The following is a 21,793-nucleotide window of genomic DNA, read 5'->3' on the forward strand; positions in this document are numbered from 1 at the left end:
AATGGAAAATTTGATTCTGTTGCAGACATAGAAGGGGCAATAAAATTTTTTGTTTATGCCCAGTTATGATGATGATTGCTCGTCTACTCTAGCATAGTATTTACCCCAAGGTCTCTAGCGGCTAAAACTTTGTACACCGTATTTTCCAATGATAAAATTTTCAACCTCGTGTTGACGGCTACCCTGTATTGCAGGCTCAAAAATTTATGCAGGCTCTGGAGGTCAAGTTTTTCCGGCGACAGGAGAACTGAAAGAAATTCCATGCCAGGCTCAAGAGGGAATTTCAGTTAACAAGTAAGATCAAATTCTCGATAGTAAGAGACGTAGGGTGAACTCGGCAGTGAAAGAGATTGTCGACATCAAAATCGACATCAAGATTCTCAAGAACAACTTGGGTAGACATTGGGTAAAATATTGTTTTATTTATGATGGTAGCTTTTGAAGTGAGTTGAGTAACCTGCTCGGAGTTGTGAAAGAGAACTTTCGGTTTTCCGGTCAAATTTGAGCTCATTTGATGAACTTGTTGGTGGTATTCTGCCAAGCATTTAAGAACTTTCGTTCAAATTATGTGTACTTCAGTGGTGTGAGGCTTGTTCTCAACCTTCTGTACCATTTGCACAGCAATCGGCTACTGTTGTTGAACTTAGCAATTAACAAAATATGATTTCATCGATTAGAACAGACTGCGTATAATTCATTCTACATTTGATACGGCAGATGATAGCACAACTAGCCCAACTTGAGAGAATTGAATTACCGAGCCCCATAAAAAAAGTTAACTTTAGATCTCCACTTTTTGCGTCAATCTCACTTTCGTTTGCGTAATTTGAGCTCAGCTTGGAACCAAAACTGAAAGAGCGTTAAAAGTTCAACGTCAAAAGTGTTAAAACTCAAACAGCCACATCAGAAAACCGGGGTGAAAAATCTATGAAAAAATCAACCTTAGTAAATCAAACTTCAGTACCTTCATTAACACTGAAACTAATTGACAAACCTGACGTGTATTCGAAAGATAATCAGACAAGATAAAAAAGATTTAAATTTAGAAAAACTTGTGAAAATTAAAACTAAGAAAAAAGACGAAAAAAAAACATTCTACGTTCTAAAGTATCAAAAATGGCATCCAGTATCAGACAAAAATGACCACAATCTAAATTAAATTAAGAAAAGTCCTACTTGCCTGGTTACAAAAGTCTCATCAGCGATTGATATGCGCAGAAAAACTACTTCAAGGATGGTGTCTAGATACAGCTTCAAAAATATTTGCTTTGGCCCAATGTAACACAGAGGCAAGGCGAAGCTCAGCGCCAATTATAATTATGAAAAACATTATTTATGTATAATCGGAAAAGAAACACAAAATATGGCAGGTAACAAATATTTGCCTTTGTGAGAAACTGATGCAAGCTAAGAAACCATTTAAAGAAATGGGGAAAACTGGCCTTTCTCGGTTGTTACAAGACAATAGCTCCTGCATTGTTTTCGAATCACGTAAGATGCAATTAGCATAATTGTTGTGATAAACTTGTTAAATAGTTTTAGAGACGAAAATTGAACTCCATTCATCCAATATCAATGGCAGTACATGTCTAAACCACAGATCTATAGATTAAACTCAAATTACAGATCCAGCAGAGAAGAAGCCCAGATCAATTCTAAGTCCATACGAGGAAGAAGGCGACAAATTCGAATTAGAAGATGAAATTGTTTCTTCATGGTTTGGTCCCGGCAAGAGGGAAGAAGCGCAGATCCGTCAAGGAGAACAAAAGCCAAACCAGGGGGGGGGGTACTGAGGCTCAGCAGTGGGTTTAGCCTAGGCTACACTGCTGAGTCCAATACCCCTATCAAACCCGCCGGAGGAGTAGCCGACCACCGGAGGAGAAACAAGGCGATAACGGGACAAAGGCACGCGTTAGCGGCAATCCGACTTGGACTGTTGCACGACGTGGAGAAGAACCCGGGTCCATCAAAGACCTGGAAGTGCACGAAGTGTCGGAAGGGGATAACACGCAAAACGTGGTCGGTCAAATGTAACGGTTGCAGCGAATGGATCCACTGGGACTGCACAAAACAAGGGGAGGATGGAAGATGGTCCCCATCGTTCCTAGGTGAATGCTGCCAACCGATACAAGAAGAGCCGGCGGAGACAAGCGGTAAACTGTTGCGAAGACAGAAGCAGCGAAGACGTAGGAGAGGAAGAAGGAAGATTCTACGGGAAGAAAAATGGTCAAATACCGCGAAAACTCTGGACAAGCACAAGTTTACCAAAATCTGGACATGGAATGTCAGGAAGGCACGAGCTAGCTTCCCAAGAAGGGGCAGGTTTTGCGAGATGTTAAGGGAAATTGCAAAATCTGAAGTGGAGCTAGTGCTTTTCTCGGAAATGAACGAGGAGACTCCTGGCATTAAGTGGATTAAGTCAAAAGAACTCTATGGAGTACTCGTCCATGGGAAATGCAGTGGAGTCTTCTTAAGAGACCTATGGGCCGTAGACTGGCGCGACCAAGGTTGCCAACGAGAATGCGGAAAAAGGCGCATCTCGGTCTGCGTGGACGGCACAAAACTTATAGCTCTCTATCAGCCATTGTGGAATAGCGACCCCGAAGTCTTTAAGGAGTACCGTGAGGAGCTTAGCAGTCAACTCCAGACCAGGAAAGCAAGAGACATTTTGGTCATAGGAGGTGACTTCAACGCGACAGTGGGAGATATCCAGGTGCGCGAGGCGGACGAAGCTGCGGGCCAGTTTGGTCTAGGGAAGACCAACAGAGCAGGAAGAGATCTAATTGACTGGTGTCATGAGCACCAACTCTGCTGGGTGAACAGTTTTTTCCGTCACAATAATAGGGGCACTTGGAAAAACCCTGCCTACCATACATGGCACGAATTAGATGGTTTTGTCATGAAGCAGTCGCAAAGGAGTCGAGTTGCAAGGGGCATAAGAACCATCAACACCAGGTGTAAACTCTCGGACCATGAGCATGTCATGCAACCTACAGTGGAGGTCGAAAGGCTTTGGTCAAAGGAAGCCACAAGCAGTTATCAACTGGGACAAGCTAAGGGAACAAGGCCCGAAAACAGAGTACGAGAAAGGTGTTGATGAAGGCTTAAGCGCAGTACAAGGTGAAGTTGATTGGAAGGCAAAACGCCTGGAGAAGGATATCACCTTCGCCGAATTCACTGAGCAGCTGGAAAGAATAAGCAACGGAGCGCCGGGCAACGATGGTATCAGAATGGACGGCATTAAATGCCTTAGCAGAAACGCCAAAATAGCCCTATACAACTGCATAACCAATCTCCTAGGTACCAGTCCATCGGACTGGCCAGATGATTGTAAAGAGGGCTGGATGATACCACTGCATAAAAAGGGTGCAAAAAACTGTCTGGACAACTACCGTGGGGTATGTCTCCTACCATTGGCAAGCAGGATCAAAGCAAGGCTCTTTGCCACAAGGATAAGAAGATGGGCAGAAGAGATCGGCGCCATGGATGAGAATCAAAATGGCTTTCGTAGCGGCCGCTCTACAGCAGATGCTACGCAAGTTGTCCTGCGAGTGGACGAGGAGACAAGAAGAGTGCTAGGTTGTTGTCAACAAATTGATGAAAGGCGCCCCGGGGCAACCCTCTTAGACATTACAAAAGCGTACCCAAGAACCAACAGGCAACTCCTATGGAGAATTCTGGAGCGCCTAGGCGTCACTTCGAGTGTCTTGGAAATAATCGAAGGCCTCCATGAGAAAACCTGTTACAGGGTCAAGGGTAAAGAGGGCCTCAGTGAGAACTGGAGGCCACAGCGAGGACTGAGAGAGGGATGTGCAACATTACCAATCCTGTATAACATCTACCATACTCAAGCGGTCCGACTAGCACAAAAATGCGGGAACAAAAGGCAGTGAGTAACGACGAAGAGTACGGCCTTGCGTGGAGCTGGAGACCCGGCAATAGCTTACCCCCCGTAGATACACGGAGAACGACGAGAAGTAGTACACAAGAGAAGTTCATCTTAGTGGACTCCTTGTTCGCGGACGACTCAACCCTTATTGGCTGGAACAGTGAGCTGAGGGAAGGCAAGACAGCTTTCAAGGAAGCCCTCGCCCAGTTCGAAGAAAAGTGCCACGATGGCAAGGAGGAAAACATATCCTTCGCTTCTGAGGCAGCCAATAAAACGAGGATGCTAGGGACACGAATCGGTAAAAATGAAGACAAGGCTGCTCGGATAAAAAGAGGGTACTGCGCGTGGTACAAAATCAAACGGTGGTTATGGAAATCTACCTTATCAAAACGTACCCAAGCTATCGTAGTGCAAGCCACAGTTGAGTCTACAATGCTATTTGACTCAGCTGTGAGGCCATGGTCAAAGACAGACATAAATAAGATGCAAAGCGTGGTGGACAAGGCGTATCGGCATATTTGGAATGGAGGAAGAGGTCTTGCCTTGATACGCATGCAGGAAACCAGCACAAACTCGTATCAAATAAGGAAAGAGTTGGGAATACCATCAATTCGGTGCAAAATAGAAAAACGAGCCCTGGAACGAATAGGACACATTCTGCGAATGCCCAATACCAGGACAGTGAAAAGAGTCGTCCTAGGACACTGGAAAATGGAGCCGACACAACAGGGCACCCTGCGCAATGGTCTTATTTCATACTGGAGGAAGCTAGTTAAAGAGATGGGAAAGGATTGGACAGACCTCGAGAACCTCACCCGCGACAGGAAAAAGTGGAAGATACTGACTAAGGAACGGATGCAATTCATTGAGAACTGGGAAAATGAAATGTGCAACGTAAATGGAAGACAGGAAAAGCCCAGAAGATCACAGTATACTGAAGACTCAAGGGGGAATGTCTATAAATGTAGATGGGAAGGATGTGAGCGAGTGTGCGCCAGTAAGGGTGGAAGGACACAACATGAAAGGAAAATGCACCACGAGCGTCTCACGACCTTCACATGCCCGCATTGCATGCGCACGTTCAACGAGAAAGGGCCATGGACGAACCATAGGCGAGCATGCGAGGGACATACTAAGGAACCCCCAAAAGGCAAACGGGCGATATGCGACATATGCGGGGAGGACCAGAGTGCAACAAATCTCGCGCGTCATAAGAGGAACATACACGGAGGAGAGCAGTGAGCGAGCCCGAGTCCCATTCTAGGACCTGCAAAGGTCGTAACAGAACGAAGAAGGGGAAGAAGAAGATGAAATTTGAAAAAATGATGAAATAAGGTCCGACACAAAAACAATTTACGCCCAGTCCGGTCTGAACAAAATGAAAACCCTATCTGAAGCAGAGAAAAGAGAGACGTATAATCGTCGCATCATAGGAGAACCCGAGCAAGTTGAAAATGGAAAGAAACAGGAAACTATTGAGTCAACATTGCTAAGATTGTCAGTATATCACGAGAGATTGGAGCAACCAATGACGACAGGGACATATCCATCGCCTATCGTCTTCACTCACGATCAACTAGAGGGACACCTATTATTTTTTGGTTTGCGATAAGGGTTGGAAAAATCGGAATCTTGCGAAACAAAACAATGCTGTCTTCAAAAGATCATCAATTTTTTTGAGGATTTGAGTCAACCTCGGGTAAATTTTATACGGATGATGAACATAGGTTAAATGGTTTATATAAGGGCGGGCCGTTCCTGCAAAACAGTGTGACCAATGTATTGCAAACAGTTCCTTTTGCAAATAGGAGACGTAGTCTTGTGAACGAGTGTGGTAGCTAAAAAAACTCAGTGAAAGCTAATTAAAAACGCGACTTCTAAATGTCAATTAACCGTTATATTATCATTAACACATCTACACTACTACCACGTGTACAAAACTAGAATTTACAAAATGGTTCTGAAAATGATTTTGAGAGTTTTAATATTTTGTAGTAAAGGTATAAGAAGTTTATTCGTTCCAAAGATGATGAACATTCAAAATAGATGCTCTGTCTCGAAAATCTTCCTCTGTGCACCAATTAAACAACTTGACCACCTTTTCTGGGGCATAGAAAGTTTGATCTGACAAAATTGGTTTTGTTCCGAGGAGTTCATCTATTGCTGGATCGACTGCAATTTCAAACCCGGACTTCCCATCAGGACTTGGAATCAACCGAGAATATGGAGGTTTCCTAACAATGATTTCAAAAATAACAAGTCCGAATGCCCAAATGTCGCAGCGGTCGGTAATTGATCGATCCTCTTCGCAGTCTACCTCAACCATTACTTCCTTTGGCTGATATTCGGGAGAGCCGAAGTAACATTCGCTATGGTTCTTTCTGACCAAAAATTCTCCAGAACCACCGGCTCTCATTTCAAGACTTACTCCAAAATCACAAACTTTTGCAACGTTTTTCTGCTGGTCAAATAGAATGTTATCCGACTTGATATCTCCATGTAAAAGGAACTTCTCCAGATGCAAATACTTCAGCGCGTTTATGACATCTGTAATAATAATTTGACAATTTTCTGCAGTTAAACTAACAGAATCATTAAATGAAGATTTTCGTGTGCCATATAAAATTTCTGATAAACTTTTGCCTCCGAACTCAAGGTTCAGTGCAGTACTCCTCTCCTCAATTCCATTGACAATTTTCAGTTTTATTATGTTAGGGTGATCCATCTGCCTCAAAATTTCAGCCTCTTTAAATAAACGCTGCTGAATTAATACACTTTCACGACCCAATCTACTGTTCAGTACTTTGCTCGCCCATGGCGAAGAGTGATTGCGTCCGTTCGGAGTGAAACGCAGGCATCTATACACTTTGATTCCAGTACCAGATGCTACTTTACTAAACTGTGGAGATCCATAGCACGGGGACATTTAGAGTTATCAAAAACGGCTGGAGCAATTAAAACATAATCCTGAAAAAAATTCACGCAGTTTAATGGTTGCAGACATCTCTTTTCGGTTTTCCATTATCAGTCGATTTTGCACAATGAAAATCTATTGACACTTTTTTCAACCACTTTAATAGCTAAATGAACTTTTAAACAATTTTGCTGGTGTGATCATATTGATAAAAATTTCTTAAATGCATAATAATTGAACGAAAACAAAATATTGAGGACGTAGTTCTGGGTGCCGGACATCAAGCCGACGTGACTTGAAGCCGAATCGTATAAAAAGGGACTTCAAGCCGAACATTTCGTCAAAAGGTTATGAAATATGGATAATTTGAAAACTGTTTTGAAAAAATTCTCAATTTCATCAGCTTGCTTAACAAGTTATTGGCTTTTTTGTTATTTTTGAGCCTAAAAATGATGTTTAGGAATATAAAAAATTAAAACATTGTTCATGGGGTTTTTCATGTGTATAATTTATGCATTTCAAAATCCTGCTGATCTAACTTTCTGATGCCACTCTTAAATGGTGCATTGTCATGAAGAACGCTTATGATGAACTAAACTTGTCTACTTTTTTTTCAAAATAAACATTTTAATTATAAAAATTTAGCGTTTTTAGGTGCTTGTAATGTTTAAATTTCGGCTTGAAGTCCCGTCGGCTTGTTGTCCTAGACCCCGTAGTTCTAACAAAGATAAAAAAAATCTAAATAATTTCGGAGGAAACTTTGATGAAAAGTTAATTTCAATCGTTTTCACAACTAAGAGCATCGTCTCGTGTAACATTCGCCCGGAAGATACATATCGACGGAAAATAAAACTAAGTCCTAAGACGCCTGGCCAACGTCTAAACAGAGCTTTACATGCTTTTCGCCGTCTCTACCAAGCCAGTACTTTCGGTGGTCTTTCTAACATCGGGTCGACAAAAACGTTACTGCTTTCGGCTTCGGTCAAAACACTCAAATTAACTTAATTACATGCAGAAATAGTGAGCTCATGGCTGGGTCTCAGTATCCGCAGACCACGAGGTCACTCCTAAAATCAGGGCTACTACTACTTATTGAATTATTATTGTTTTTGTTCAGCCCTTTCCCCCAACTCCTAGCTTCTCATCTTAATAGAATGAATCAGATGTTAATTAAATTCAAATCAAGACATGACAGGGAAGCTAAAAGTTTATATAAGTCGATAAAAGTTTCAGTCCCGGCACCCCTCCGGATTCTTGAATCCGGGGAAATAAGGCTCTTATCTTCCCTGCGGAAGGCTGGTTTTCCACCCTTCACCGTTATTCGCCACGGCCTTGCAACTATTGAAGCGACACAATAGTTGCAACTCGGAACGGTCTCTGCTATTCCTGCAATCTGTTGTTGTCTCTCAATCACAATTTCCGTTGTTATCGTCAGCGCAACTACTGTTGTTGTGTTTTTCTTCGACTTTCTTCCTAAATGGCCGTTTCTGACGTTTCTCAGAAATATGACGTCATATTTCGAAATTTTAAAATTTCAAAATACCAGAAATTCTAGACCTCACCGTTTGGCCAATCGTGCCAATAACGCTTTTATTCCTTCAAAATTGCCAAATCGGAAGGTTCACTGCTAAAAATTCGAATATGCTGAATCTGCATTTTGATCCATTCTGATCGAATGTCACATACTCCCCGGACAGTCTCGCAATGTTCGTAGAATTGGTACAGTGTCATCGAACAGAATTTACAAAACGCACGAAATTACTTTTATCCACGTCATATCGACTCACTGCAGAATATAAATGGCATCATACTACATCACTATAGCCTTCAAAATCTTTCATTAATCTGCACATTGAGGATGTGACCTGAGATAAAAACATATTTTTCGACTTCCAATGTCCTGATTAAAAACTTTTTCTCCTAGATTTAAAAGGTGTTGGTTTGCAGGACAGTCCTGCCAACCAACAAGCTAAAATTATCCTACTATGCTTCTTCCCTTCGGAAATCTTGCTTGTTATTGTCCTGAATATTAAAACTAAGAAACTCTGTGGTTAGAAAGAACAATGAAACAATGTTCCTCTTCGAGAGATTACCCAAGCCTTTCATGTCACCACAAAGTGATCAGTTCTCCTAGCTGATTAAAAACAGTCATGCAGGCTGGAATATTTAAATATACACCTTCACTCAAACCTTTCTAAATAAACAGTAAATAAGTGTCTCTGAAGCCACTTAACTAAAATCAAAATCAAATTTATAAATGCAACAACTTCAAAACTCAACTAAATCTTTCATTTTACAATTACAACTTGGTTGCTTAGTTTCTGACTTGAGTTTTTTCACACACATGAAACAATTCTGAGTTTTAACTTCTTCTTCATCACTTCTTTGTTTTCTTCTTTTTTCGTCGTTTAGAAGTTCTAAAACTTCTAAATTCTTCTAATTTCGTCTCTTTTTGCATCTCGTTTTTCGGCCATTCGTCAATGCTCCATCTCCTCCTCCTGTGATAATGACTCTGCACTTTCAGTTTCTGTGTCCTGCAACACGTCGTTAGCTATCCTGACGCTGTTGGAAGCAGTCCTCCAACACTTCTGCTCTTCTAGCCTCTGTTTGCAACAAGGTAGGGGATCCACGTTAGATTCTCTGTTCCTGCAGAAGCTCTTTGTGGAGACACAACGTCACATTTCTCTCCAAATCTTCCTTTAACATCTCTGCCTTCTCCTTTCCACTACGTTCACTTGTCCTGGAAATTCTTTTCACAGCGGTGGTCACTGCATTCCGATGAGTCACGAGAGCTCGCTTGAAAGCTCCTGCTCCAATGTCCAGCTGATATTCACTGTACACTCTGCCGTGCTTCGACATATGCTTTTTAGCATATTCGTACAACCATGCAGTCATCTTAGCTCTGAACCATGGCATCAATCGTTTTGTTGCCCATATCTTCTTCACTTCCATCGGAATGTTTAGAATTTTGCACATTGTCTCAAAAAGATCTAAATCTTTTAGACAATCCAATTTCCGCAACTGTTCTCTCGTTGGCGCTTCCTGTCTATTGTTCTCTCTTACGTGAGCTTCCAGCCATCGTATCGCCATCATAACTCCCACTATCACTATTGTTATGGGCTGCGATGAGTCTGGTAAACCCATGGAGAGCAGCTCTCCAGAGTCCCAGATCAACACCAGATTACTACGCTTGGGATACCACCAGGTCTGCAGCAAGCAGTGGCAGGGAAACTCGTCATGTGTCAACATGATGCTCCTCCAGTTACGTTTTCCCGAAACTTCCAGTAATGGTTCCCATTCCATCATCACTCGGTGGACTTCATCATTCTCGTCTACTGTATTGTAATCTGTAACAGTTGATCCTCTCTGTTTCTGTCTCTCAAAGTCACTGAAGTTCCCGCTCACGTATCCCATGAACTTCTTTCCTAGTATCGATTCCAACTCTTCCTTGGTTCTCTCTGGAACTGCTGAGAACATCTTACATAGCAACTCGTAAGATTTCTCGGACATTCTCGCCAGTCTCACACACTTCGGCACTGAGATGGCTTGATGCACGATCGTTCTGGTACTCTTTACATCCACAGCTACGAAATTTACCGGGTATCTGCTCTTGCACATTGGAGCCAATGTCGAACCCACCAAATATCGTGCTCCCGATGGTCTACAATAAGTCTCACTGTGTCTGATGTTCATTTCCGTCTCGATCGCTTCCCTCCATTTTCCTATGTATTTCTGCTCGGTTTGCAGAACTCCTGGGAACACTTCTACACTGATGGCTGTGACCATCTCATGTCTCTGTTCTAGATTCAATAGTGACTCTAAAGAACTAAACATGCTGTAGAATCCTAGTGCAGTCACTAGATTCACCTCGGCTCCTCCATGACAATCCGCTATCAGTTCCTTTTCCGTCCTTGCCTTCATCACGACATTCCCAAACAATATCGTCAATTGCTTGTGTTGTTTCTCAAGGGTCTTCACAAAGTCCAGACCTCCACAAACATGACCCTCCAGTCCACAGACTTCCGCCAGAAGGCTACCAGGTTTGACCCAGTCTTCTGGTCCCCAGCCAGGCAACTCCACTTTATCTTCTCCGTTGCTCCTAGAGGCCGTTATCATCACATTATATACAATGTTAAGCTCACGCAGGTTACAGTCTGCATTCAGTTCCCTCTGCACGTCTTGTGTCGCCCGTAATATCAAGTCAGCGTTGGGACTAGGACACCATGATGGCCTCATCAATTCTAACACTGCCATCAAGCTCGTTCTCAGTAATTCATCTGAGAATCCCAACCCAAACTCCACTCTTTTGTCGGATTTTGGTACGGAAGGTGCAGTCACTTCTTCTTCCAAGTACAGTCCCAATTTGGCCTGTGGATTATTAGCGCTCTTAATTGTTACAATTCTCGACGTCCAGAATCTTAGTAACACTGCCTGTTCGTAATCGAAGAAGCAATCGCGTATGTCTTCACTCAGGAAAGGGTTGTACGCTATCCCTATGATTCCGGATACGTAGCTGTACGACTTCTTCTTGATCCGTCCACAGTATTCACTGGATTTCGGCAATGCCCCCATAGATTCTTTAGTGAGTCTCAGCTCCTTGTTTGAGAATCTCCTGATTTCGTCTATCTTTCTCATGGGCTCTAACTCCTCGGGTTCTTTCATTTTCACCCTCATCGGTTTGCTTTGCTGCATATCCAGCAGTGCTAGCAAGAGTAAGGCTTTCGCTCGCTCATCGCCTTCCCTCAGCATCTTAACACAGGTGTTCAATGCAGGTACTGAAATCTGCTCTATCATGAATCGAATGAAACAGAGAGCGTCTCTCCGCTTCGCACACGCTACTGCTGCTCCCTCTTGGACTATCAGATCCCTCAGGTTCGTCATAAGGGAAACTTTCTCTTCTTTTGACCTCTTCCTTGCTTCTGAATCATACTCTTTGTGAGTCAGTCCCATCATGCACCAGGCAAACCTCAGTTGTAATTCTGTTCTTACGTAAGGTACTGCCACGAGAGCGTGTATTCTCGGCGTAGTCCTCATCTCTTCTTCGAAGTACCTTAATACCACTGCTTTCCATGGAAGGCTCACCAACTGCTCCATCGTTTCTGCCTGTATCTCAGACGGTGTCTTCCAGAGCCATCACGTGCCCTCTAGCCGAGTTTCGGTACTCCAACATTTCCATGTATCCATCGGCGGGTTCATCTATCGACACAGCCTCCGATACTGTCAGTCGGTTGTAATCTACTGGTACTAATTGTCCTGCGACATTTCCTTTTCCGTGATTCATTGGAGATGGCTTAAAGTCTTTCATTGTGCTCTCTCCACATTGGCTGAGTATTTCCATTTCTAAGGTGGCTCCAGTCAGAGTGCGGTCACTCCTTTTGGATTTATAACCTTTTGACTTTTTTCCCGCCATGAAAACGGGTGGCACCATCGCTATATCAGTCAACATTTTATCTGTGCCAGGCAATCGATAATCACCTTGTCCCAAATCTATGACCTCTTCGACACGTTTCCTTTTCGCTGAATTGACAGCTTTCATCGATATCTCCGAATCCACCTTCGTCTTTCCTACTCTCCTCGGTATCACTCTGCTGCCTAACTTCATTTTCATCGCATTGATCTTGTCAATCACCAATTTTGATCGCATCGTTCCTCTCCTGGTTCTTGACAGATACACCACCTCTCCTTTATCGTCCTGCGGTGTCATCTTGATGGGAGAATTCGCTTCACTTTCATCAGTGGCTGAGTCAATCAACAACTCACTCAATCTCCCTTCACAGTCAGCAAGCTTGTCAAGGACTTCCCGCATCAAGGGTCGGTTGAGACCTGTTTTCATAATGGATTGGGTCCCATAGCTCTGAACCACTGTCCAGACTTCTTCCATGAACGGCACTCTGTCCAATCTGCATCCCGTCCTATTTTCATGGTCTCGGTGATGTACTTCCCATTCTTCTTCGGGCAACGCTCCCAAGAAAGGTACTCTGACTGAGCCCTCTATTCTTCTTCTTCTAGGTGATTCCATAAGGATTCTTTGTTCGTTATTTCTTGAATTGCCAGGAGAGCTGCTCTCCGGCAAATTCCGTTTCATTTCGATAAAGGCTGACGGAGGCTCCAGTGTCAAAGTGCCTTCATCCGCTGGCTCAGTCGTCTCTAAAGTATCCGCACTGTTCTCAACATCACTGAAGATATTGAAATCCAGGCTGGATACTCCTCCTGTCGATGCCATGTTGTCTTCCCCACCAGCTTGACTTGCATCTTGTTGCATGGGTTCTTCGGTTTGACGGCTTCCTCCTTGTCCGTCATCTCCTTCTGACATATCTCTCTTTGAGCTCGAGAGTCCTTGTTTATCATTGTCGGCTCCTTCCGGAAATTTCGGTATGATCAATGTACCGGCCGATCTATCTTCCTCCTCTCCATGGACCACTTTGATTTCCTCGCAGCCGAAGGGTGCTAGGAAAGTTCTCGTTCGCAGCGTTCCCACAACCGTCAACTCCGGTCTTACACTAGTCAGGATCAAGGAGGCCTCAGGCAGTTCGGTCCTGCCACTCATTTTCATAGGCGCTAAGCCTAATCCCGCCCATTCTTCATCAAATCTTCCAGGCTTGGGAGTCGCGGCGTTGCTTATTCGCCTTCTCGTCGCTTGATCCGTATAGGCAAATCGTGTGTACTGTAACACAGCGGCATTTCTTCCCACAAAGTATGTATCCATCGTTGCTACAAAATTCCCTACTCTCCTTTCATTGGTTTCGAATGATCTCAACCTAGGAGTTTGTACCACGGAGGCTGCTCCGAGTAACATCCTTCTTATCAGAGGGAATTCAGGGATTGGCTCCGGCAGCTTCTCGTAATCACCCCAGTCCTTCGTTTCTTCTCTCACTTTATGATATGCTGCAGTGAGACGAGGCACTCTGGTCATTTCACCATTCGTTTTATCATAGGGTCTCAGATTCCAATGCTTCGGAAACACTTCGATGTGTCCTCTTTCTACTTCTCCCATGCGATCACGGAAATGATCGTCAAAATTGATGACTGTCATCTCTGGCTCTGATAATTTTGCAAATAACAGATCTTCACTCATGAGCTCCCGCAATGTGTGCTGCTCACACCAGTTCAGTGCACTACCGTCCACTGCTGATATGAGGTTCAGGTGCAGCACCAACCTCCTTTACGCCTCCACTTTAACGTCAGGGAACGCAAACGTGACTGCTGGTCCATAGATAACTGTCACAAATTCCGTGACTCCTCTGATCAGCGCTAAGGGATCGGTTCTCATAGCCAATCCCAGATCGGTTAACAGGGGCATGCCTCCAACATGTCGTCTAACATCCTCTTCTCTTTCGATAGTCTCGTCTTCTCCCGTTCCAAAGCGATTCTGTTGTAAGAGATATTGGATAAGAGTGTGTCTCAGGTCTCTTATCTTATTCCACGAGTCCGTGGATTTCTTCATATCTAAATTCCTCACTCTCTCTCTCTCATCTGCTCCGGACAACGTGTCAACTTCATCAATCCTCCCAAGTTTCCGTGGGTAATCGCAATCAATGTCAGAAGTCCATCTAACCGCAGGTTCTGGATTCCTTCGGTGAGCAGCATCGCCGGTCCTTTCACGAAACTCTCTGCTCCAAATGTCACGAACAAGGCTATTAGTTCCACTATTGACACTTCCACTACTGCTTGGAGGAATTCTTTTATCAAGTAATGCGAGACTTTCGGGTAGACTTTTACCAAGAAGGACGCGGTCCATCCGGCTCCCAACCCTTCCAGCATGCTGTCTGTCCGTTCAAAGCCTTTCTGTCCCTTCACTTCCTGGGTCCAGGAGGTTTCCAGGGTAATCTGACACATTTTGTTTACAAATTCAGCAGTCTTTTCTTCGAGATTCTCCGCCAGGTTCACCTCCTTTAACAAGTAGGCATGGATCTTCGTGATCATCACAGGGCCTTGCTCAAAGGCATCTGCACCCAATGCCGCTACTCGAGGATTCAGATGCAGCCACAGGTTGGCTTCCGGCTTGGTTCTGAAAACCATCGCCTCCAAATGAGCTCTAGTCTCTAGTGAATTTTCCTTCTCGTGTTTTCACCTGTCACTTCCATTGCTCGGAACCATAAGTCGTTGGACATCGCTACGATCACTCGATGGTCGTCGTCTATTCCCGGCTTCAGTTTGAGCTGTCGACTGAAATTGGACAGTTCCAACCCCAGCACCTCGTCCAACACTAACATGTGTAGCGCATGGTCCTTGAATCCTCTCATCGCGTTTGAGATATCTGACCAAACTGCAGGTAGTTCAGACTTGAGTGGCCTCAGGTTCTCCATCTCTATCATGCGATTTGGGGCTGAGATGATCACATCATATTTTCTTTCCGAAAGCAAGGTCACAATCGCATACACGAACTTCAGTCCATCCGGGAGATGTGCATACCCCGGAGACAACGCGAATACTACTCTCGGTGTCACTTTGGTGAACGACCCCTCCTTCGTCGCATCCACCACTTCACCCATCGACTCAAGGATATCTTTTATCGCTGGCCACACAGCATTCTCTGCCGTTGTAGGATCTCTGAGTCTGCTCAGAAAACCTCTACTGTGTAGATGGTCATTATTGCCAGCAAACACGATCGTAATTGGGTTCATGTCCATCTGCCTTTGTACCCCTATAGCCAGAGATACCGATTGCAGTAGGTCCAGGTCAACCGCTGCCAACATTATGACGTCCGGCCAAAACAGAGACTTGGAGGTGTACACGAACTCTGAATTCGCTACTATCATAATCTTGGCCTTCCTCATTTCTGCTTTGTCATAGGCGGCGAAGATGGTCTCATCTTTCTTTATCGCTTTCAATTCGCCGTATCTTTGGACATCACCATCTTGATTCACTAGTTTTGGGTATATTCTTTCCTTCACATGACCAGGGGGTGTCGTCAGCTGCCTGAACATCTTCACGTGTTGTCCAATCGGAGCTCTCACAGTCAGAAATCTTCCTGGTCTCTCTTCACGATTCCCCTCATCATGATTCAACCTCACATCTTGCAATGGTCTCGCATTCACTGGTCCCATTGTGTTGTTAGAGGGCAGTCCCTCTAGGTCAGCAAATCTCAAGGCCGTCGCGGAGCTGAAATTTATGCCAGCGGCTATCAACCAGTCTACGACGGTTATCGAGTACAGTCTGCTGACGGATAGCGTCGCTCCATTCAGCATCCTCCTTGCATCTTCGATGAAGCTTACCCTCTGGAGATCCAGCTTCATTAGTTCGTCTTTGTATACATGCCAGGGAGACGGTATGGGTCTTGACCACATCAACGAGCCTCTGCCCGGGCGTCTCTCCTCTCGACTGGTACTTGTCGTCTCCGATCTCGTGTCCGATCTAGACGTGCTGGCTGTCTCTTCGATTGGGTTAACAGGTCCTATTCTTCTCCTAGGATGGATGGTCCTCCTCATCGGCCCTTCCCCCAATCGATCCTGTACGTCTGTCCTTTGACTGGTTCGCTGGAGCTCTGTTGTCTGTAGTTCGTGACGGCTGGGACCGTCCCCAAGCGTGTCTTCAGGCTAGGAGGCACAAAGGTAGTAATCACCGCGTCACTCGCTGTTGCTTCTTCCTTCAGAACTCCTGTGTCAAAGAGTTCCGTCTCTAATTCGTCCAACCGCTATTGGAAGACTCTATTCAACCAAGCCTGTCCTTCGATACTATCGAAGTGGATGCCGTCCGTGGTCAGTCTGGCCTGATCCATAGCTCTCAACTCATGTTCGATGTCCATGAGGATCATTCTTCCGGCATTCCGACTAGCGAGATTCCTCATGACGAGTCATGAGATTCCTCATGGTATTCCACCTGACGAGTCCTTCGTTGTGCCTTCTCCCTGCTGCTGTCAAGCTCCTCGTGTTCATTGGCACAGTGCAAACGGTCAGTACCGCGCAATTGAGTTTCTGCCAGAGGGTAATAAACAAACACACCATCATTGATTCCCATAGTGCTTCCTGCTCATCTGAACCTCTGGAGATGTCATTCGTTCCAACCAGGATCGTCACATTGGGGATCCTCCCTGGATTCATCAGTTCCATCATTCGAGGCCATCACCGTGGTTCCAACCAAAGGCCATCACCGTGGTGACCCACGAGGTCCTCAAATTCGATAGTACTCTGACCAAGCTGTCTCCCAGTATCAGATGTGATGTCCCCAGTGGTGGTTGCTGCAGGTTTACTGCCGGGTTCCAAGTCGCTCGATTGAAGCAAGCTCTCGGATCTGTCTCCGGAACTCCCGTGAAATTGTATTTCAATTGATTTTTCTTTTGTATATCTATTACACGTGACACTTTCTTCGCTGGCATCTTCTGTATTCTTCTCTCTGGGGCCTTCGAGCTCCCCATGAGTGGCGTCACGTCTTTTATCCCCTGTCTGATCACGGTCTGGGAGAGTCGTACTCTGCCCGTGTCGTCGATCGTTCCATAGGGTGCAGTCACCCCGGAACCTGGCGCATTCTTGTTGGCGACCAGTCGTCCAGCTGCCTCTATTAGCTTCCTCACCGTTTGTTCCACGACGGGGTCACCCAAGGTGTCACTAGGGTCCGGGATCGTTACTCGATCTGTCGCTGTCGGGAGCCGTGTTTCCGTTGTTTGACTCATTTCTCGAGGCGTCAAGAGCTCCATCGGGGACTGCCCACGAGAAATATTCCTTGCAGGTATCACTTTCTCCACGGCCGTTGTCAACGCCATCTGTTCCGATCGCTCTTTGTAGTCCTGCCTCAAGCGCTCAATTTCTTGACCCTGCTTTTTGTTGCAGTCTTCGAACAATCTTCTCCACATGTCCCTATCGTCCTCCATCTTGAGCATGCTTTTGGTCATCTCGTCCAGCTCCTTTTTCGTCCTTTCCAGTTCATCCTTCATCCCATCCAGATCTTGCATGGTTTGGTTCGTCTGAACCTTCTGTCCTACTTTCGCCCTCCTTGGTGGCACAGCTGCTCTCAGTGGTGAACCAGACGAGGCAGCCTCGCTGTTCATCTCCTGATGCATTCTCGTCAGCCCGGGTTTGGGCTTGGAGGGCATAGGCATTTCACCTGGTTGGTAAGTCCTAGAACTTCCCAGTCCAGGCTCATTTGCCAAGTCACTCCCTGAGAGAGCCCCGTTTCTCCACCTCGTCACTCTCATGTTCGGGCGGTCTAGTACTCCCCTCTCTCCATATGCTGCCATCAACAGGACTTCCGTGTGGCGGTCCCCACGATTGTCATGCCCCAAGATGTTGATCAGGGCGGTCAGCAACATGACTACCTCTGTGTCCTCCAGAGTGAAGTCTCGATCGATCAGCCGACGATAGATCGCATCTATCACCGGTCCTACATATGCCTCTGCCAGGTCCATCAATTCATCCAATTTGAAATTGTCCATACTGTTCTTCAGATTTGATTTGATTCGATTCCATTCCAAGGTTTTGACTCAAGTGAGTAATTAAATGATCAATCAAGATCTAGAAAAGAAGTCACAAATATCACACTTGTCAGTTTCATCTTAACATATATCGTTAAAATTCGCTTTAAAACAGTTCAGATAAAAAGATATTTATCCTAAAATTTATTAAAATCAATCGGTCTCTAAAATTTTGAATTCGACCTAAGATTGGACAGTCCAAACTTTGGATCTATTCCTAAGATCGTCATTCAGTTGTTCATGGTCACTAGCCCCTTCTTACCCAAGAGCTTAATAACATAACACATAATATAACATAGCACACATATCACACATTACATACAACTTAGTCTTTAGCCTAAGACCCTCTCGCACGTCACTCAGCCTATACTCAAGTATTATTTCTTATGTAAATATACTTGTATATTAAAACCAGAGAATATCACATGTACAAGCGCGTACAATTCCCGAGGATGCAGTCGTCCTCTGTTTGGATCGTACACTGGAAGCAAGAGCTCCTTCACGTCCATTTCCACTAGGAAGTCCCTCAGCCTCGTCAAGGACAAGACTAGGTTCTCTGGGTCCACGTGCTGCTTCTCCGTCGCCCTCGTTACCAAGAAGCATAGGTATTTTCCCGGTATCTGTGACGCCGCCGGAGGTAAGGCCGCTACGCCCCCTATCCCTGGTCTTTGCTTCCAAAGGAATTCCACGTTTTTTGTATTCTCTCTTAAAATCGTTGTTCTAAAACGTTGTCCTAAGACTCATGTCTGCTGTGATTGCTATCGCACATGTTCTATTTGTGAGTATGAAATCACTGTCTGTTAGTATTATGTTACTTGAATATTCATTCGGTAAGTTAAAATATGACTCAACTACCCTACCTATGTCAGGTTTCTTAGGTTCTTCGCCTGTTTCTGCTTCTAAGTCTCCTGTTTCTCTTGCTACTCTTAATTTTTTTATTATCAAGTTTTCAGTGTGGGTAAGTCCTACCCCCACTCCCCGGACAAAAATATCCATCGACGTCCCCGTCGATCGCATACCGGGTATTAAGTCGAGGTTAGAAGCTGGAATGAGTAGTCGTCCTTCCTGGGCAGCCCAGGAAGGATCATCTCGTTCGGTCTTGATGTATTTCATGCTTTCACGATCTACGTCTTGAATCGCGACGCTGGTCTCTTCAGGGTCCGAGGTCATTTCGTTCAGCCACTCTAAGACACGCAGGTTCGTCAAGTCTTGTTTATATGACTGTTGTTGCTCGTCGTCGAATTCTACCTCGGGTTTCGACCGGTCTTCGACCCACTCATCGTCGTGATCATCGACTATGTCAATGTCCTGTGACACAGTTATTTCTTCTAGACCCACTACTTCCTCCACTATATTCTTCAGATCTATCCTATCCACTACAAAGTCGTCAACGTAAGGATTGTATTTCTTTCTTGGTCTTGTCCCGTCCTTCTGACGAGTCTGTATCGTGAACGGAAGATCCGGTTCCAAGTTCTTAGGAACCTCTATCTGTTCGGGATCCTGCCAATCTTCCTCTGCGTAGGGTAAGGTTTCATCGTCCGCTTCGATCACCTCGTTAGGATCCGGGTCCAGCGGTGTATCCGTTCCTTCCTCCACGACTTCGTTTCCATCGTTCTTCTCCCTGGTGCCCTTCTCGTTGACCTCACAAGCAGGATCCATCTTTAGATAATCCCCTTCTTTCATTTCCGCAGGTATACACCAGTCTTCTGTCGATGGATTGTGCGGCTTGATGTTCTCGTAGTGGGCGGTTCAGCCAGTACTCAGTCTATAAAAGCGTCCCTCCTGGTGCACACTGTAATCATGAAGGGTCCCCTCCACTTTTTTAGGAGCTTTTTTGTCCCTTTCGGTGGTATAACGTTCTGAAATACCCATACGTAATCTCCCACCGAGTAAGCTTTTGCACCAGCTGCTTTCTTATCAAATTTTTTTCCCTGCCTTGCCTGCGCTTGTTGAGTATTTCGCCTACACAAATCGTTCAACTCCTGTTGGCGTCTGATCACATCCCTCACGTAGACCTGTGGAGACGTTTTCTTTCCCTCATACTCTGGGTAGAAGAAGGTTAAGGGTAAAGACTTCTCGTGTCCAGTTAGCATCATGTGTGGACTGACTCCGGTGGTGGAGTGTTGCGTGCTGTTATATGCTCCCATCACCTGTGGAAGGTATCTGTCCCAATCGGTCATGTACCTGGAAAAATATACTCTCAGCATCGACACTAACGTCCTATTCTGTCTTTCCACTAAGCCATTCGTCTGAGGATGGTATGTCGTGGAGTGAGCCTGAGCGACCTGTGAGCGTCTCATAAGCTCTTTCGTGAGCTCTCCTACGAAAGCTGTTCCGTTATCCGATTGAAACGTCATCGGACAACCATGTCTTGCTATCCACGTATTGATCAGGTGGTCGAATGTCTCTTCCGCCGAGGCAGTTATGCAGGGCACGGCCTCTGCATACTTCGTAAAATGATCTATCATGACCAACACCTGATTATAACCACTGTCTGTCATGCATATCTTCTGGTTATCTATCTGCACCACCTCATTAAATTCAGACGAATCGATCGATTGTAATGGAAATCGCAACTTCCTTGGATCCTTGACCTGTTGGCATGACAGACATGCTGTTACCCACTTCTCGCATGCCTTTTTCATCCCTCTGATATACTTTATCGATCCCCTGATGGCCCATCTGATCATGCGACCTGAATAATAGTTCTGTCTGACAGAGTTGCGGTAACACTATCGCGTTATACTTGTATAGGACTCTGTCTTCTTCTCTTCTTTTACAAGCCACAATCCCGTCCTTGTTCAAATATAACCTCCCTTCCTTCTGCATGAAGTACTGTCTCAGGATGCGATAACTATCTTCCTCGAGGTCCCCTTTATCCGGAGAACCATTCTCGATCCACCTTTTCAGGTTGCTTGTCATGCGATCATTTCTCTGCGCCCTTAGAAGATCTGAGAGTCTGTATCTCGCTTTAAGTACGTCTTCATGACCCTCATCTGACTATTCAGCTCGTTGGGCTGGTGTGTGTCTTCTTCCATCTTAACGCACCAAATCTTCGCCAACGGCTGTGTTTCTTGTTTAAACGGCTGAAGATCAGTCCTGTCTACCTCTTTCTGCGGCAACAGACTCATCGAACGTTTCGATATCGCTATTGTCTCCAAATCATCCGCTGCGTTGTCAAAGACTCTTTCGCTGGGTATAAGGTAGCGATCGCTGTCAGGATCCTGGTACACTTCTCTGTCCAGATCCCTTGCCCGAGCTTCCACTAGTAGTGTGTGGATCGCTAGTTCGGACAGTTCTGATCCCGAGCTCGAGTTTTTGTCTGAATAGGTGTCCATTCCTGAGTTTCGGGAATTGTCATCTGTTGAAGAGGTTGTGATGGAGTCTGCACGCTCCTCCAGATCATTTCTGTGCCTTCTTTGCATCCATCTGAACTACCCGGACAAAACCTTGTTCCCCAGGTCCTGTTTTTCATCAGGAACTTTTTTGTCTATCTCAGACTCCCCGGACAAACTTTCTTGTCCCGGGTGTTGATCTTGTGCTCGCTGGTTCTTCTCATCATTCGTCTCCCCGGACAAATAGT

General features: G+C 45.1%; 3 protein-coding genes across 3 annotated transcripts in view; 2 read left to right on the plus strand and 1 right to left on the minus strand.

Moving 5' to 3' along the window:
- LOC134845154 (nuclear pore complex protein Nup153-like) overlaps nucleotides 1-21,793 on the plus strand; it is a 438,386-nt gene that overhangs the window by 198,197 nt on the left and 218,396 nt on the right. The gene's annotated exons all lie outside the window — the stretch shown is intronic.
- LOC134844771 (WD repeat and HMG-box DNA-binding protein 1-like) overlaps nucleotides 1-21,793 on the plus strand; it is a 473,647-nt gene that overhangs the window by 198,192 nt on the left and 253,662 nt on the right. The gene's annotated exons all lie outside the window — the stretch shown is intronic.
- Nucleotides 5,901-6,815, minus strand: LOC134844769 (lymphokine-activated killer T-cell-originated protein kinase-like). Its single transcript, XM_063861584.1, has one exon. It carries the CDS (start codon nucleotides 6,813-6,815, stop codon nucleotides 5,901-5,903), a length of 915 nt encoding a protein of 304 aa, XP_063717654.1.

Source organism: Symsagittifera roscoffensis, chromosome 4 (assembly GCF_963678635.1).
Source record: "Symsagittifera roscoffensis chromosome 4, txSymRosc1.1, whole genome shotgun sequence".
In the NCBI taxonomy this organism is placed as follows: Eukaryota; Metazoa; Xenacoelomorpha; order Acoela; family Convolutidae; genus Symsagittifera; species Symsagittifera roscoffensis.

Coding starts and splice junctions, on each gene's coding strand:
- LOC134844769 (XM_063861584.1), bottom strand. CDS start 6,815: ATGTCCCCGTGCTATGGATCTCCACAGTTTAGTAAAGTAGCATCTGGT.